This window comes from Rhinoraja longicauda, chromosome 7 (assembly GCF_053455715.1).
Source record: "Rhinoraja longicauda isolate Sanriku21f chromosome 7, sRhiLon1.1, whole genome shotgun sequence".
NCBI classification, from domain to species: Eukaryota; Metazoa; Chordata; class Chondrichthyes; order Rajiformes; family Arhynchobatidae; genus Rhinoraja; species Rhinoraja longicauda.
In genome coordinates, this window is record NC_135959.1 from 17980931 (window position 1) to 17993132 (window position 12202).

General features: G+C 44.0%; 1 protein-coding gene across 1 annotated transcript in view; it reads right to left on the reverse strand.

The window, feature by feature from the left end:
• Positions 1-374: 374 nt before the first annotated feature.
• The window catches only part of rasa3 (RAS p21 protein activator 3), a 150150-nt gene continuing 138322 nt past the window's right edge, over positions 375-12202 (reverse strand). The window contains exons 19-24 of the mRNA XM_078402198.1: positions 11515-11621; positions 10249-10331; positions 9396-9604; positions 6764-6867; positions 4212-4395; positions 375-3312 (exon numbers count right to left, since the gene is read on the reverse strand). Of these exons, the coding sequence (XP_078258324.1) occupies positions 3255-3312; positions 4212-4395; positions 6764-6867; positions 9396-9604; positions 10249-10331; positions 11515-11621 (745 nt within the window). The 3' untranslated portion in view covers positions 375-3254. The remainder of the gene's footprint in view (positions 3313-4211; positions 4396-6763; positions 6868-9395; positions 9605-10248; positions 10332-11514; positions 11622-12202) is intronic.

Consider the following 12202-nt stretch of genomic DNA (forward strand, 5'->3'; position numbering starts at 1 on the left):
CAAACAAATACCTCAAAACTCATTGGCCGGCAGTTCATTCTACAGCAAGACAATGATCCCAAACATACTGCTAAAGCAACAAAGGAGTTTTTCAAAGCTAACAAATTGTACGATTTTGAGTGGCCAAGTTAATCACCTGATCTGAACCCAATTGAGCATGCCTTTTATATGCTGAAGTGAAAACGGAAGGGGACTACCCTCCAAAACAAGGATAAGCTAAAGATGGCTGCCATACAGGCATGGCAGAGCATCATCAGAGAAGACACCTAGCAACTGGTGATGTTCTTGAATCGCAGACTTCAAGCAGTCATTGCATGCAAAGGATATGTAACAAAATACTAAAATGACTACTTTCATTTACATGACATTGCTATGTCCCAAACAGTATGGTGCCCTGAAATGGCAGGGGACTATGTATAAACACTGCTGCAATTTCTACATGGTGAAACCAAAATGTATAAAAATGGGCTTTTATTAAAATCTGACAATGTGCACTTTAGCCACATGTGATTGTTTCTATTACAAATCTCAAGTTGTGGAGTACAGAGGCAAATAAATAAATGATGGGTTTTGTCCCAAACATTATGGAGGGCACTGTATGAGTTACCTGGCCATTGTCTCCATGTAGCACTGGAACCTTCTTGAACAGGAGCAGATTCCAACCAATTAGTGGTGGTTGCCAATTGCCTTGGATACACCCGAGGTCAGGGCAGAATCTCTCTGTTTGTCAGTTGAGAAAAGTTACACAATGTATAGTTAAGGGACAGAGCAGAAGATGAGATACCGGGAGAGTTTTCTGATGACCCTTCACTCAATCCTGAAGGATTTGGACATTGTTTCCAAACTGCCCTTTTCACCACCCAACCTTTGTGATGCCTGTCATGTTTAATGCAAGAGTTCAAAGCTGTTAAAAACTCATGGTTTTATTTGGCAATTTTTAAAAATACAGTGTCCCATTAATATATTCATGTACAGTAAAAGGTTGGTTATTCTGCCAGTGCTTTACTTGGCAGGTGCCAATGAATCAAATATGGTGGCTAACCCAACTTTAGCCTGCCCACTTCCTTAACAATCCCTCAACGTTATCTCAAAATGTGTCCAAATGCACCCCTAATCTCAGCCCAGGTGCTTCCTCAATGCTGATCCAACCTCAGCCCAAATACTCCCTTAACACTGTCTCTCTTACTGACTGCACACTCCCTCAACACAGCACTGAGTTCAGCTTAGGCACTGCCCTATATCATACGGGGCATTTTCTCAACACTGTTCTAACTTCAGCTCAAGATAACGCTGCCCCAATACTCCCTCAACAATATCTCTATCATTGATCTGCACACTCCCTCAATACTGCCCAGGTTTTCCCATAACACTGACCAAATATCAATTCAGATGTTCCCTCAACACCAGCCAAATTTCCATCCAAGTGTTCCCTCAACTGGCCAAATATCAATCCAGGTGTACCTTCAACACTAGCCGAATATCAATGCAGGTGTTCCTTCAACACGAGCCAAATATCAGTTCAGATGCTTCCTCAACACTGGCCTGAATTAAGTCTTGGCATTCACGCTGACGTGCTGATCACCAGAGTATGCCTGTTGATCTGCCAATGAACCAAGCTTTTAATGTTCAAGGTTTAAGTTACAAGGATTGCTGCAAATTCCATCTTGTTGACTGAACTTGACACTCATATGGAAGTAACATTTCCCTTTAAAGTTACAGAAATTGTAATATATACAACATATTCAATACACTTAAAACATGATAAATCAATTCTACGGCTATGACAGTGGTTCTTTAAAAACAGATATACGAATATACAACTCCCAGCAGCGCACAGGAATTCCAACTACCTACGATTGAGGTTGTATTTCTTATCCCTTTAGATAAAAATGTGCAATTGCAAATGAAGTTTTAAAATGGTTAAAAGTGAAGCAGGAAGCAGGATCATTAAAAAGTCTTTTGCAACAGAGCAACTGGGTCCAAACTCTATCGCTGTTGTTCGTTAATGTTGTTTCACAGGGTGATGGGGGAGGGACAACACCGTTTTTTTCACAGGTGCTTCAATGGAAGCCTTGACAAGGTCATGTCCATTCAAGGTCACGCACGGACGCGCTCAGTTGGATGTAACGCATAAGGTCACTCCCCAGAGAGCGTCACCACTGGACATGAGACATCACTGTGAATGCACAGCAGACTGTTGGTACAATGTACACATTCCCATTAAATCATGGGACTTTTTAACACTATCAAACAGACAGTGGTATAAATATGGGACAATATACAATTACAGACAAGAAATTCTGACCGAATGGACAACTTAATGCTGACTGAGAGACACAAGAGACTGCAGCTGCTGCGTTCTGGAGCAAAAACAAGCTGCTGGAGGAACTCAGCGAGTCAGGCAGCATCTATGGAGGTAAATAGACAAATGATGCTCCAGGTCGAGCCAAAATGTGTCCCATCCATTTACCTCCAAAGATGCTGTGTGACCTGCTGAGTTATTGAAGCAGTTTGTTTTTTGGTCAACACGGAGTGAGACAAGACAGCTCGGACTCTGATCAGGTCCTCAACCCTGAGGCAGTAATGGTAAAAAAGAACGGTGCCAGTGGATCTCGATGGACCAGACCCAGGCGTGATACACAGGAACCCGGCATGGAGGGGGAAGCGATTCTCACACTGGTTTGCAACAAGATTCATTTTTAAAAACATCACAGGGAGGTAAGAATGTGGAGAAAAGACCACATATGTCTAACTGCTAAAGGGTAAGTATGCAAAGCTCTGTAGATGGCACCTATATCTGGGACAAAGCCCCATACTCCAAACCCCTGCTTCTGATTAGTGGCACTCCCAACATTACCGCAGAGTGCAGAATTTGCACCTTAAGGTTAGTTTGCTTCATCAGTCCAATACCCAGCTGGGCTGACCCAGTCGTGGCAAAGTCTCTTCACTGGAATCTCTCGCTGACTGGTTCACTTTCAATGATCATTCAACTGATCGCTGCTTAGAACAGGTATAAAATAACTGCCTCAAAGGCAGATAGTTAGTCATCTGTTATCTGCAGATAACTAAAGTGCATACTGTAACAGTTTGTGGAGACATCGTTAACATGGTATGGAAAAGTCGATTAAGATGAACACTGCAAATCTGTACACTTTACACAAATTATCCTCTATATTTCAAATTTGAGCTGGGACCAGCACTTTCAGGTATAAAGTAACTCTCTCAGCTTTCCAGTTCTTTCTCAAATCTGCTGGTCACACAGAGTTGGTTGGACGTCCCGAGGTGTGGGTCTTATCACCAATTGGATGTTCCCTAAAATAAATCAAAATACAAATAAATAAGTCTAAAAATAGATTTTTTTTCTCATGGAAAATAAAGAGGGTGCTTATTCACAAACCTAGGGAGATAGCTCGACAAAATAATACTTCCTTTCATGAATAAAGCAGAGGTCCTAGACATGAATCCTGGACCATTCCATAGAGCAATAAAGTCAGAGTGCAATACAGCATGGAAATAGGAAGGGTTCCAACCCGAAACGTTACCCATTCCTTTTCTCCCGAGATGCTGCCTGCCCCGCTGAGTTACCCCAGCACTTTGTGTGCATCTTCGGCATCTGAAGCTCCTTCCTACACATGGAATTAGGTCCTTCGGCCCAATTCGTCCATGCCAACCATGGTGCCTCACCGAGCTAGTTGCACACCTGCATCTGCCCAATATCTCTCCAAACCTTTCCTCTATAAGTACCTGTCCAAGTGTCTTTTAAATGTTGTAATTGTATCCACCTCAGACACTTCCTCTGGCAGCTCTTTCCATGTACCAACCTTCTCAAACAATTGCCCCCCCAGCTCCCATTTAAATCTTTCTCTTCTCACCTTAAACCTACGTGCTCTCGCTTTAGACTTTGCCACCTTGTGAAAAAGACTGTGACCGCTCACCATCTTTTGAGGAAGAGAGTTATAAAGACAGCCTATGTCTGGAGAACGACTAACTGGCCAAACAGTGGGCGGGATCATTATAATTTACGACATGGAACAGGCCATTCAGCCCATCGCCCTGGTGCTGGTGTTCACGTTCCACACAAACCCCCTCCTGCCAATCTTCATCTCACACCATTAGTAAGAGAACAATACTTCAACCTATCCCACTTGGGGCATTTCTAAGAGGATGGGTATTGGAGAAAGTAAAAAAAATTAATAAAGTATGACACTTACTGGCTGCCATACTTGGTCCTCTTGAACTTATTCCTCTTGTACTGTGCGTGCTCCAGCTCCAGGGTCTGGACAGCAGCAATGATCTGCTTCAGGACTTTATATGTCTCTTGGGGATCATCGATGATAAAGGTTGAATACTCCTCCTGCTCTGGCCCGTCATACACAGACTTGCTACCACAAGCCTCTGGGAACAAGAGTGAAACGGAGCCGATTATTTTGAGTTTAGTTTAGTTTAAATACACATCGCTGAAACAAGCCCAGTTCAGTTCAGTTTATTGTCACGTGTACCAAGTTACAGTAAAAAGCTTTTGTTGCATGCTAACCAGTCAGCAGAAAGACAATACATGATTACAATCGATCCATTTACAGTGTATAGATGCATGATAAGGGAATAACGTTCCTTCGTCACCGACCAGCGACCCCCGTTACACTTGCACACACTACATTCTCACCCGGGGAAAACCCACGTGGTCACGGGGAGGATGTACAAACTCCAAAAGACAGCACCCGTAGTGGGGATCAAACTGGGTCTCTGGCTCTGTAAGTCAGCAACTCTACCACTGCACCACCATGCCTCCCACACTTTTACAACGTACGTTTATGTAGATTAATACATTTAGCACAAAAAATATCCCACCGTGTAATACAAGAGAGAAAATGTTGAAAGTGAGAGGTTTTGTTGTGGAGAGTTGTAGAAGGCTTGAGAGGGAATCCTTGAACCCAGGGACAATACCAATCCTCAGGTAAAGAGAAAGCCCCGCTGGAGGGCTTTAACATTATGGAAAGGTTGGAGAGGATAAACAAGGCCAAAGTCACTCTAAAGCATAGGAAACAGGGACGACGACTGGCCAGAAATGGAGCAGACCGGAGATAAAACTCAAAATAGAAAGTAAACTGACAAGCTCTTACAGAGCAAGCTCCTACACGAGAACGGACCTTCGCAGACCAATAAAGCTTAGCTTCGATTTGCGGTTGGGCTGAGTTAGCTGATGAGTACTAATTGGAGCTCAGCCACAAGAGGGAGAAGACAAGATGTACTGCTGATAGTCACCGTGGAGGTTCACATTTGGAGCAGGACGGCACCACTATCAGCGTGCCACTGCACAGCAACTCAGCCTCAAGCTGAACTCTGTATTTAGCATAACGTTACATGCTATGTAAGTACAGAAACAGGCCATTCAGCCCCTCTACTCCATGACGATGTTTCTGCTTCACACCAGTCCCCTCCCAGCCATCTGCTCCTACTTCACTCTCCCTTGCCTCCCCTTAAGCCCATCTCTCCAGTTCCTGGTTGGAGTGAGTTTATAATTTCGCCATTTTCTGAATTCCTGACTAGATCTATTGGTGACTCCTGACAGGAAAGGACACTAGTTCCACAAAAGGAAATTTCACTGTTAAGTGAAAGCATTAACCTTTCGAAAATGTTAAAGTAGTCCATGAGGTTCCCACACTCTTGTGTTTTCCAGGGGATGGATGCCAGCCTGTTCAATCTTCCTAACAGGTACAAACTCTCGCCACTGGTATTATCCTTGTAAACCTTTTCATAATTTCTGGATCAGAACTGTTTGCAATACTCCACGCATTGCCTTGGTATGTACTACTGATTTATTCAAATCATTCATTGATTGAGAATTAGTAATTTATTAACCTTTAATCATTCTGTGGTTGTGATTTACTGTGTGACATCAAGGATTTACTTTGGAACATCTCGATGGCAATTCAATTGTTAATCACTTTCTGAGCACCACTTAGAGATTCAGCATCTGACAAGCAGGTCTGTCAAGTACCGAGATTAATAACCTCGAGACTCAGTTTAATCCAGTGAATTCTAGGCCCACCAGTTTAGTTTAGTTTAGAGATACAGTGTGGAAACACGCCCTTCGGCCCACCGAGTCCGCGTCGACCAGCAATCCCTGTACACTAGCACTATCCTACACACACAAGGGACAATTTACAATTTTTACCAAAGCCAAATTAACCTACAAACCTTTATGTCTTTGGAATGTGGGAAGAAACTGGAGAATCTGGGGAAAACCCAGGCAGTCACGGGGAGAACGTACTAACTCCATACAGACAGCACCCGTAGTCAGGATCGACACCAGGTCTCTGGCACTGTAAGGCAGCAACTCTACTGCTTTGCCACTGGGATGCCCCCATACTCCACTTATCACTCTAAAAAAATGGAAATATGAAATCTTCATCACTGGGACCAGGAGCTGTTGGATTATAGTACAGTCCCAGCACACCCTTGCTGTCCTCACCCAGCCTGTGACCACCCTCCTCCGCCATCACACCACCTCCTTACCCCGCACCAATGTGGCTGACTCTCAAATTATCTTTCAGACTAGTGTCCTTGCAGTAGTCTTTTCAGGCAGCAACTGCAACCTCCCAAGAATTCATGTATAAAACTCCCCACTCCTCAAACTACAAAATGGTTCTCCTCCAAGCACTTCCCACCAGCCTCCGTAGTCATAAAGTTGTCATCACTTTTTGCACCTCTCGCATCAGTGACAGAGGACACAGTTTTACGTAAGATTATCAGCATCTTTCACCTTGCATCTTCTCCAGCTTGGTCCTGTGAGTGTTGAAGAGGGAGTAAATGTGTTCCGTCTCGCGGTCACCGTCTACATCAAGCTGGATGTCTGCCGGAAGCCCACTGCACAGAACAGACAGACCACATGGGATTCAATACACCGTAATGGCCACCAGCCCAAACGGTAAAGCATTTAAAAACAGTGCGTGCAGGCCTTACCAAAGGCAGACAGCTAAACACACAGTGTTACTACAAAATACTTTAGTTTTAGTTTAGAGATATAGTGCGGAAACAGTCCCTTTGGCCGACCGAGTCCGTGCCGACCAGCGATTCCCGCACACTAACATTATCCGACAGACTAGGCACAATTTACAATTTTACCAAGTCAATTAGCCTACAAACCTGTAGGTCTTTGGAGTATGGGAGGAAACTGGAGCTCCCGGGGAAAACTCACGTAGGTCACCGGGAGAATGTACAAACTTCGTACAGACAAAACCTGTAGTCAGGATTGAACCTGGGTCTCTGGCACTGTAAAGCAGCAACTCAACCACTGCAAAGACTTGGCATTTCGCTCCCTCCACCACCAGTGCACAGTGGCCATCTTCTCCTTGTAGAGGGTGGTGAATCCCTGGAGTTCTATGTTCCAGCAGGCGGTGGAAGCCAGATCATTATAAATATTTGTTAAATTGAGGAATAACCGGGCTGGAGAAGTGGCACAGAAGAGGAGTTGACGCCAGCACAGGTCAGCTACAGTCATATTGAATGTGGTAGGTTTGTGGGGTCTGATGGCTGTCTTCTTGTTGTTACTTGCAGAGGTTTTCATTGGAGCAGTGATTGGTTTGGAGATTTGAAAGAGTGGTTTGACAAAGTGCACTGGTCATTGGGTTAGTAACTCGGGAGTATAAATTTGAAATAAAAACAGAAAGTGAAGGAAATACTCAGCAGGTCAGGCCGCATCTGTGGGAAGAGAAGCAGAGCTAATGTTTCAGGTCAAAGACCCTTCGTCAGAACCAGGAAGGAGACAAAAGAAGCTTGTTAGGCTCTAAGGAGAGTCGGGGGAGTGGTAATAGAAGGTTCTGGACCAGTGGAAATGTCATTCAACATCAACCCTTAAAGTCTCTTCATAGTCAGGGTCTCATATCAGTGATTTTTGTTTGAGCTTTCTCCCAGACCTTGACTTCTATTCTCGAGATAGAATCTAGATACATTAAAGATAGAGAGCTGTGTAGGAAGGAACTGTAGATGCTGATTTACACTGAAGATCGACACAAAATGCTAGAGTAACTCAGCTGGTCAGGTAGCATCTCAGGAGAAAAGAAGGGTTCTGGCACAAAATGTCACCTATTCCTTTTCTCCAGAGATGCTGCCTGACCCACTTAAATACTAACATTTTGTGTCTAATGAAAGAGAGCTCTTGTAGTGTAAAACAGAGCCTTCATGAATGAATGAATAAGTTTATTGGCCAAGTATGTGCATATACAAGGAATGTGCCTTGGTGCTCCGCTCACAAATGACAACACAAACATACAGTTTTAGCAATTAAGAATAAAGCATAAACATATCAAAACAATAAGGATACAACATTACGGTCTAAACATGTGGGTGAAAATAAACCAGATCGAAAGAGAGACTACAGACTTTGGTTATTGAGTAGAACTACTACTCGTGGGAAAAAAAGCTGTTTTTATGTCTGGCTTTGGCTGCTTTGACAGTCCGGAGTCGCCTTCCAGAAGCAAGTGCTTCAAAGAGTTTGTGGCCAGTGTGATAGGGGTCAGAGATGATCTCGCTTCCTGGCCCTTGCAGTGTACAGTTCGTCAATGGGGGGAAGGTTGCAGCCAACAACCTTCTCAGCTGTGCGAACGATCCGTTGCAGCCTCCGGATGTCGTGCTTGGTGGCCGAGCCAAACCAGACCGTGATGGAGAAGGTGATGACGGACTCAATGATAGCAGTATAGAATTGGACCATCATTGCCTGTGGCAGATTGTGTTTCCTCAGCTGCCGCAGGAAGTACATCCTCTGTTGGGCCTTTTTGACTGTGGAGTCCACAGTAATTTCCACAAAATTTCCTGATAAAGCAGAACCAGATGACCATGGGGATATGGAGTACATTTGAAATCACCTATATATACAAAGGACCTTGTTAGGAGAACATTTTCTGTATTTAGAGGGGTTAGGATGTTAAGAGTTCAATCAGCATCAGTAAGAGAAGAATTGTTTGGTGTTTCGGAAGGAATGGAAGAAGGGTCACGATCGGAAACGTCACCTATTCCTTTTCTCCAGAGATGCTGCCTGCCTGCTGAGTTACACTAGCATTTTGTGTCTATCTTAATTATTTAGTGTAGTGTAGTTTAGTTTAGTTTATTATTATCACGTGTACTGAGGTCAAAGAAAAGACTATGCATGATTACAATCAAGCCGTCTAGAGTGTACAGATACCGGATAAAGGGTACAGCATTTGCTGATGAAATAAAGATTTAAACGAGTGGTGTGATTGTAATGGATGACAGCAGCTCCTCTTCTGGGACCAGCACACAAAGAGTCTTCTGGCTCCAGCGCCATATTTCAAAAATGTAAACTTAGAAAGGTCTTAATGTGTGGGTGAGTGGGACTCTGTGCTTGTACAGACAGGTAGAGGGTCCGTTCATCTTACCCTGTGCAGGGGGCACACCCAGGGACACAGTCCGCACTGGCCTTGCAGCACAGCCAGTGCCCGTTGAGATAGGCCGATGGGTGGTACATGGTCAGCCGCTTCTGGTTGCACTGACTAACTTTGGTCAGGATGTCCACCCAGTCTTTAGCCTCCACACAGTTGTTGGCCTGGATGTACAGCGCTCTCTCGGGCTGAATGACTTGAAACATCTGATTTGACACAAGGACAAGATTCAATTAGTTCAGAAGCTGTATTAACCCTTAAATTCTCCTATTTTCTGCAATTTGGATGGAGGATTGGACAATGTCAAATCCCTCTATAATCTATCCCTCCCCATCTCCAGCCCTCCATATCCTACCCCTTCCTACCTCCAGTCATCTATAGCTACCCCCTAACCCTTTACAACCATCTCTCTTTACGTCTCCAGCCCGCTAGTACCTGCCCCAACGTATCTCTCCAGCCCCCCATTAGTTGTCTCTTGAGCATCCTAGATTTTAATCCCCCTGTTCATGGCAGCCGTACTTTCAACTCCCTATACCCCCTCACAGAATCTACATGTCCCTCTCCCCTTTAAGACTCTCCTTAAACATATCTCTTTGACCAAGTTTCTAGTCACCAGCTCAACTGCTCTTTCTGTGGTTCAGATTTTGTCTAGCGAGTGTCCTATGAAGCATGGCAGGACATTACAGGCACCATGTCAATGTGCTTATTGTGGCAGTATGCAATCTTCACACATCCAATCCAACCGAAGACCGTTTCTACACAGTCTGAGCCCCAGCGTTAAACATTTCAGTGAAAATTTCCAAAATCTTCCATCTTTACATCGATGCACACAATCTAACATTCTACTCACATTTTTCATTTTGAATGATTCTTCCTCCAGTTTCTCAACTGCAAGAATATTTTCAATTGGAATATTATACAGTGGGTGGTCACCTAAAAACATCAGGAAAAGAGCTCATTAAAAAAACAGTTCCTTCCAGAGTGGGAACCTGTCTGAAGCTTTCTGGCCAAGTTCATTATCTAAATCATCAACCCACTGAACAAACCCACCCAGATAGTACACAAAAACAGGCCCCACATTGTCTCTGCCTCATGCAGGAGGACTTGAACACAAGAGTAAAGGCATCTAATTGCAATTATATTGGGCCCAGATGAGACTACGCCTTAAATACTATGTCGATCAGGAAGGATATACTTGCACTGGAGAAAGTGCAGCAAAGGCTCATCAGACTGATCCTGGGATTTCATTGCCAGGGCTGAGAAGGCCAAGGCATTGAGAATGTTTAAAGCGGAGATTGATAGGTTCTTTATTAGTAAGGGTATCAAAAGTTACAGGTAGAAGACAGGAGAATGGGGTTGAAATATAGATCAGCCATGATGGAATAGCAGAGTAGACACAAAATGCCAAATGGCCAAATTCTGCTTCTATGTCTTATGGAATTCCAGACGGGATTCACTGGAGACTGCTTGATGTTGATGGTCCCTCCTTTTGGGCTCTGCTGATAAGTGGAATCTTACTGAACCTTCACTCTCAACAGGAATTCAAGAGGCAGAGAAGGGACAGCAAACTGTGACAGTGGGATGATGGTGGTAGAAATAACGTCATCAAGATGGACAGGGGTGAGGACAATGCGAGGGAATCTATGTGTTCTTGAGGCTGCCTCATGCTAGCCCCTTCTCACCCCTCTCCATTTCCTCAACGCCATCTCCTTCTATCCCCTATTCCTTCTTCTGTTTATCATGCTTTAAATCCATCTTCATCTCTGTTTGTGGGAGTGAGTTCCATTCTTCCTGCTCCCTGGGGAAAGATGTACAACCACTATGTTCTTCCAAGGTATCTGACTGATCTAATGCAGCAGTTGCTGAGAGGAAAGTCACAGTTTACACCAAAGATTTTTTAATGCTTTTGCTCCCACATGCTCCCTCCTGTGATACTTAAAACTCCATGGACCCCATGGCAAGATCTTGCTCCCAACATATGTTCGTGTGTGCTGGCCTCGGGAAGGCAACTGAGACCTGGAGCTTGGGAAGAATAATCAGGGAACATAAAGCCAGTGAGGATCCAGGCCCCAGAGGAACACTGCTCCTGTACTAGAAGAGCTGTGAGCCACTTCACCTTTGTGCTTGTGATAGGTGAAGTCATGGTTGCTCAAGCGAAACCACCTCTTCTTAAAATTCTTGATGCCAAAGCGTTTTCTTCCTTGTGCCCGCTTGATCATGAACCTAAATGGAAGTCCAAAAACATCATTTGGAAAGGTTAGTAAATTAAGTCTTTACCAGGTAATCAATGTACAGGAGCCTAAAAACTGTAAAGTCCAAGTTCAGGAGCTGCATCTTCCCTACAACCATCAGGCTCTTGAAAACCACGAACTCCAACTAAACTAAAAATAGCCTTGGTTGGACTAGGGACTTTGGGCTTTGTATTGTTTCACATTTCATTCATTTTTTTATTTATTGAACTTTTTTAATGTTTGTTTATTATATTATCTATCGAGCACTGTGTTTACGAACCTACTGTTCTGCTGCAAGTAAGAATTTCATTGTTCTGTTTTGGGACATATGACAATAAAATACTCTTGACTCTTGGTCGAGCGAAGGGATGTTACAAGGGATTGAAAGCTGTGGAGAGACACGTTACTACGTGAGCACGATATCCAGAGCCGTATCTCCCCGAGGACTGTCCAGTTGCCAATGTAAACCAAGAATCTGCACAGATAAACCAGGCCTTCGAGTGCCCCAGGTGTGCAGAGCAATTTATTTATTCTTCCTATTGTGCGCAGCTTAGTGATGCAAATAGCACTGCT